Consider the following 6,681-nt stretch of genomic DNA (forward strand, 5'->3'; position numbering starts at 1 on the left):
CAGCTTATAAAGTATATTGTCTGCAGGCTGCCAAAACAAAGCAACAGAAATGTTGTTACTCGTTTCCCCTCTGGGTAATATGCTAAATAACACTAACAGCTAGTCCAGAGCAGAATTTGAGGAAAGGCCAACATTGCAAGCATGCTAACTGACATATCTCAATTCAGTGGTTCTCAAAAGTGGATTCCAGGGACTGTGGTTCTTTTAAAGGGGGGGTCTAAATTGACACATACGGGTATGTAACTGACAGGGTACAAAATAGAACCAAATGTACCCCTCACGGGTTCATTTGGTTGAATTGGTTCCATTTGTACACTGTCAGAGTTAAGGGGGGAGACCTTGAAATTTGAAAGGTTTGAGAAACAACTGTCTCAATTGACAAGAGACCTGTAAAATTGACCCACACATGTCCAACACTGACAGGGTACAAATGGAACCAAATGAACAACACTGACAGGGTACAAATGGAACCAAATTTGGTTCCATTTGTACACTGTCAGAGTTGAGGGGGGAGACCTTGAAATTTGAAAGGTTTGAGAAACAACTGTCTCACTTGACAAAAGACACCTGTACTGTTTGTACAAGCATTATTACATACAGGAGAGCCGAGCCCTTTCTTATCAGCAGAACTAGCCTACAATGGGCGGGGGAAGTATTATATTCCCCAACTGTTGCATGCAGCCAATAAACTAGGTCACATTTCTCTCACCATGAAAAGACTGCGTTTCTGACTTTACTTCTTTAGAAACATAATAGATTCCTCCCCTGACACTGTCTGCCAGTCAACCTATCATTTACACCTCTTTTTCAGTAAACAGTCAACAACATATCAGCAGCTAAGTTGCAAATGGAAATTAATTAGTCGAAGTGATCAGGTTTGATTAAATAAGTCAAAACAAACGTGAGAAACATCAAGTTATTAGTTGCTAAAACGACCGAATCCGCACAACAAACTACAAAACTACAAACCATGAAACTGACTGTGCGAGCACTTACCAGCTGTTTACACCGCGGCGAGAGCCAATGTTGACATGTATGCAACTTGCTGTTTTTGTCCCCTCGTCGATAATATATCCCGTTGTGGCTCCTCTGTCCAAGAAGAGAGAAGCGGAAAGATCGATAAAAGCTGCGCGAAACCTGCAGACATGTGTCTTTCCTCTGATGTTTCAAACTTTGTTGCAGCCCACTTGTTAATTTTAATAATTACACTTTCATCATCAGAAGTTTCCAGCAGAGACCGACGCCATGTTTGTGTGTTTGGACCCGACGCTTTTTAGTTCAGCCTTTCTTTTCTTGCGTTTTTTTTCCAGCCACGGCAGCTTGCTTGAGGCAGAATGGATCCGCCCAGAGCGCGCGCGCGCACACACACGAGCGCGCGCGCGCGCGCACACACACACACACACACACACACACACACAGTCACACACACACACACACACACACACACACACACACACACACACACACACACACACACGTGTTCTGTTCTTTATTCTCTGACGCCCCCTAGAGGCTGTTGTAGAAATCACACACAGGTGCACAGGCCTTGCTCTCTTTATTAGTTGTTTCTCAAACTTTCGAATTTCAGGGCCTCCCCTTTACTCTGACAGGGTTTACCGTTAGCATTCATTTGGTTCCATTTGTACACTGTCAGTCCCTGGAAATCTGGAATCCACTTTGAGAACCATTGCTTTATTACATTCCGGGTTTTATTGGCATGAGAAAACATTTTTGCATTGCCAAAGCAAAGGTGGAACAATACAATCGAAACTAAAATAATGTATGTACAATATTGAAGGGAATTCGAAATTCATTGTTCTCAGGGCTGTTACATTGCAACCAATGCGTGCTGTTGTGGTGTACAGTGTCTTTAATTTGGAGTTTTTCCAAAAGTGTTTAAAGGTAATTGCTATGTTTTAGATTTTCTAATGTACAATGTATGTACAGCATTACTATAATTTACATTTAAGCAGGGAAAACACAAGGTTATAGCCTATACATCAAATGCACAGAAATAGTAATCTATGATCATAACTAAACTACATTCTCTCCCACCAGATATGCAGCACCCACCAGACAGCAGCTTGCTCCTTGGAGTGCAGATCTCCGCCAGGCCAAGTAGGCTACTAAGGCCAGTATCAGTATATGGACATCCCTGATGTCATCAGTTCTGTATATGCACTGAAGGGCTTCCCTGATTGGCCAACATTGCGTGATGTTTGTGCCATTATACCAGTATAGTAGTATAACAGTGGTCGCACAGTGAAATGGACTAAAACTGTTCACTTACATGTTGGGGCTGTTTTGTGAGAACAGTTCAACTACAAGTTATCTGTCACATCACAAATTGACGGGTGTAAAAGAAATGGGTGAGGTTATTTTCTGTACAACAAGCCAAAACGTTCTGCAGTTACACAATTTGTTAAATATACTGTAAATAGAGGAAAGAAAAGGTCAACAGGATAACAACCTATATAAAATAAAGTTATCTTTCAATCGCATCTACTGTAACGAAGGCTCTCACTTACTCTCACGTCATATTAAATGTTGCTACTCCATATATGGAGATACATCTCTGACCTCACAAACTCCATATTTGGAACAGGACGACCTATAGCTCCATATATGGACCCGGCAAAGACATCTAGCTGCTGACATCAGTCTGAGGGTCTCTGATGTCACACGCACACAGCCAAGCACTATATAAAGGATGGCCATTACCCATTGAGCTCAGAGGCAAGCCTATCTTCTCAACACTACTCCTATAGTCTACCGTATAATCGCAATCATTACCCAGCTCTCGCGGAGAGACCCCATAGCCTTCCGTAGTCAGGATATCTGGCCTCACAATCCGGATATCTCTGAGTTATACAGGGATTCTCAGATCCATTATTCATAAGCATTAGGTTCGACATCTCGGTTAAGTTCTTACTGGACACCACTGCGGCGGGTCCTGATCTAAGACAACCAATCCCTTTGAGTAATATTTTATATCTACTGTTCGATACCTATAGCGAGTAAGCTTTATAGTGTGAACACAGATAAACATCCAGCCATGATGTCACTGGGGAGTGGGTGTAGCAGTTCCTCTGCTATTGAATACACCGTACGGGTCCCCAAGAACACCCCTAAGAAGTATAACATCATGGCGTTCAACCAGGGCGACAACGTCAAGTGTTCCGACTGGACACGGGCTCGCATGGAGCGAGACATGAGTGCTCGGCGCTTGTACGGTGAAGAGGACAGCAGTGAAGGTGCGGCAGCGAGCGAGTTTGGTAAGAAGCAGCGGCAGGAGGCGCGTCGGAAGAGGTATGGTCCTCCACGCGAGTTCAAGGTGGAGGACCAGCCCTGGATCCTCAAGGTCAACGGGAAGGCCGGCAAGAAGTTCAAGGGTCAAAAGAAGGGCAGCGTGACAGAGAACACCTCCTACTATGTATTCACGCAGTGTCCCGACGGGTCCTTCGAGGCCTTCCCTGTCCAGAGCTGGTACAACTTCGCGCCCGTGGCCAAACACCGCACGCTCACGACGGAGGAGGCCGAGGAGGAGTGGGGAAGGAGGAACAAGGTGGTGAACCACTTCAACATTATGCTGCGCCGGCGCCTGCGGGAGACGGAGTGTGGTGATGGTGAGGAAGATGATGGCGAAAAGGGCAACAAAAAAAAGAAGAGCGGAAGAGGCGATCTGCGAATCCGCGATCTGGAGGAGGATCTGGAACTAACCAGCAATGACAGCGACAGTAGCATGGGAGAAGACATGGAGGGCAAGTCCAAGGTGAAGAAAGCGAAGACGGGCAAATGGAAGGCCAATAAGAAGAGAAAGGGAAGCGATAATGAGGCAATGGAAGACAGCGACGATGGAGACTACGAGGGCCTGGAAGTCGACTACATGTCAGACCAGAGCAGTTCAGAGGAGGAGTCAGAGAAGGGGAAACCTAACAAAGGAGAGGACGTCCCCAAAGGAATCGATGAGAACTCAGAGAGCGAAGAAGAGAGTGAGGAGGAGAAGCAGAATGAAGAGGAAGGGAAAGAAGAGGAGGAGGACGAGGACGAAGACGAGGGAATGAAGACTCCAGTCCATGGAGAGAAGAGAGACCGCAACGGAGCGTCGGACAGCTCCGACGACAGTGACATCGAAGGGTGGGCAGCTTCTGCATTCTTCGTGGTGAAGAAGCTCACGCCAACCAAGCGCAGAGGCAGTCCTACCACTGGCGGTCACCCTGGGACGCCGTCCGTAGACTCCGCCTCCACATCCGGTGCGCTACATGTCACAGCCGGCAAGCTGGAGCAAGGTAAGAGTCAGCTCCAGGGTGTTGTCACTGACACACCCGTCGCCAAGAAGCCGAAGATGGAACCCAACTGTCAAAGTCCCGCTGCATTTGGGAGGGGCACACCCCAGCCCGGCTCCAGTGACATGCAGCTGACGGAGGATGCAGTGCGCCGTTACCTGATCCGCAAGCCTATGACCACCAAAGACCTCCTGAAGAAGTTCCAAACGAAGCGCACTGGCCTGAGCAGCAAGCAGACGGTCAACATGCTGGCACAGATCCTTAAGCGCCTCAACCCTGAGCGCAAGAATGTCAATGACAAAATGCTCTTGTACCTGACCGAGTGATCTGGGGGAAGTATGCAAGGTGGTGGGGAGGGGTTAGACGGGTGAGTTGAGAGGCCAAGAGTGACCAAGTGAGGAGGAAAGGAATAACTAGTGTGAGCTGAAAGACAGAATGTGTTTTCTGCCGAATACCAATGCTCTAGTCTAGAACAGAGGTTCTCAAAGTGGGTGCCGTGGCAGGGTGGTGTGACACAAGTCCAGGGCTGCCGCACAATACTTTGATAATATTTAGAATTGATCAAGTAGAGTTGCACTATACTGTGTACACTATTTTTCCATCTTTTTCTATCTACAATATAGATATTTTTGGCAAACAGATTTGATGTAGATTCTACATCAAACCTGTTTGCCAATAATCACACCTTGTGTGAAGTTAGAGGTGCTATTTATGAGTTAATGTCATCAAGCGTCCCACTAACCAATCACAACGCATTCTGCAAAGCTTGGCCAAAGGTGTACAACAAACTCTGAGGTGGTTATGACAGGTGTATTCATAGCTATGCCAGTTGTAGGGAAGGCCACGCTTCAATTTATTTCAGGGCCCGGATTTGGACCTGAACAGTTCTGGACAGTTCCCCAACGGGCTCTCCGACATTACCGGTATTTCTACTACATTCAATCCCTCAGATCCCCTATATAAAGATTTGGGGGAACATACTACAAACATCTACTTGTTGGTGGTGATGTAACCAAGAACGCTGCTCCCTCATTGGCTACATTTCTGCTCCTCATTGGCTAAAGGCCATGCCTTTGTACTGTCGGTCATTCTTTTGAGGAGAATAAACTTCGTCTATAAAGATTTGGAAGAACATACTGGTCTCGCCTTGCCGCAACACAACCCTCACCACCCCATATATGGATATCTCTGTATCTGCCAGTCCATGTCCCTTTTGTGCCCGTATTAAAATTGATGATAAAGTAGAGTATGCTTCTAGGGCTTCTACCGGTACTATATTGAGAGAACCATTCTTTTTCCCGCGCCTCGGGCCAGCAAGCCGTGGGAATACAATGCAGACAAGTTTGGGGGTAGTTCGGGAACAGCGCCTGCACAAATCGAAGTTGTTAAGGCAACGGTTTTGTGTTGCGCGTGTCATCAAGCCAGAGGTATGTAAGGTCTTTTGGAATCTGAGCCCCCTCAGAAGTTAACAGGTCCTGCGATCATAATGATGGAAATGTTTCAGCCCAATGTTTGCAGTAACGACCTGGTGCCCGACTGGACGGGGACAGAGGTCAGCACCGGCACCAGCATCATGGCCGTGGAATACGATGGCGGGGTCGTGATAGGGGCCGACTCCCGTACGACCACCGGGGCGTACATCGCCAACAGAGTGACGGACAAACTGACTCCCATCCATGAACGCATCTACTGCTGCCGCTCCGGCTCCGCCGCTGACACCCAGGCCATCGCCGACGTGGTGGCTTATCAGCTGGGATTTCACAGCATCGAGATGAACGAGCCTCCGCTGGTGGAGACGGCAGCCAGCATGTTCCAACGGACCTGCTACCGCTACAGGGAGGAACTGACTGCCGGGATCATAGTGGCCGGGTGGGACAAGAGGAAAGGGGGACAGGTGTATTCCATCCCCTTAGGGGGCATGATGCTGAGACAGCCTGTCTCCATCGGAGGAAGCGGAAGCACTTACATCTACGGCTTCATGGACTCCAACTACAAGTCGGGAATGACCCAGGAGCAATGTGTGAAGCTCACCGCCACCGCTCTGGCTCTGGCCATGGAGAGGGATGGCTCCAGCGGAGGGGTCATCAGGCTGGCGGTCATCTCGGAGAGCGGAGTGGAGAGACAGGTCCTGATGGGGGACCAGCTGCCTAAGTGTTCCACATACTGAGAACAGTGTTGCCAGATGGGAATGTTAAATTATTAAATGTGATTTCAGCTGAAAAAAGCTTCAGAAGATGGACATAAATAGCATGGCTGAGTGGTTTAGGCTTAAAAGCCTCTTTTTTTTTTAAAGGGGAAAAAAAGGGAAACACTTTAAGCAATCGGTTTACCCTTTTTTAGAGCGGTACCAACCGCTCCTACAGTACATCTATCTGGCTTGGTGTGTGTGTATGTG

The 6,681-nt window shown here is 47.7% G+C and overlaps 3 protein-coding genes across 4 annotated transcripts in view; 2 read left to right on the plus strand and 1 right to left on the minus strand.

Moving 5' to 3' along the window:
• Positions 1-1,270, minus strand: part of dennd4c (DENN/MADD domain containing 4C) — an 85,582-nt gene extending 84,312 nt beyond the window's left edge. For both annotated transcript variants that reach the window (XM_080742195.1, XM_080742194.1), the window contains exon 1: positions 997-1,270. The gene's annotated coding sequence lies outside the window, so the exon portion shown is untranslated. The remainder of the gene's footprint in view (positions 1-996) is intronic.
• A 1,785-nt stretch (positions 1,271-3,055) lies between these two features.
• On the plus strand, positions 3,056-4,612 carry LOC308298283 (general transcription factor IIF subunit 1-like; the record flags this gene model as incomplete). The annotated part of the gene is made up of 1 exon (XM_080741852.1): positions 3,056-4,612. One exon carries the CDS (start codon positions 3,056-3,058, stop codon positions 4,610-4,612), a length of 1,557 nt encoding a protein of 518 aa, XP_080597978.1.
• Positions 4,613-5,775: 1,163 nt separating this feature from the next.
• On the plus strand, positions 5,776-6,453 carry LOC308297862 (proteasome subunit beta type-6-like; the record flags this gene model as incomplete). Its single annotated transcript, XM_080741428.1, has 1 exon — positions 5,776-6,453. The coding sequence occupies one exon, from the start codon at positions 5,776-5,778 to the stop codon at positions 6,451-6,453; it is 678 nt and encodes a 225-aa protein (XP_080597554.1).
• Positions 6,454-6,681: the final 228 nt, after the last annotated feature.

Source organism: Nannobrachium achirus, assembly GCF_963921795.1.
Source record: "Nannobrachium achirus genome assembly, chromosome: 14".
Classification (NCBI taxonomy): Eukaryota; Metazoa; Chordata; class Actinopteri; order Myctophiformes; family Myctophidae; genus Nannobrachium; species Nannobrachium achirus.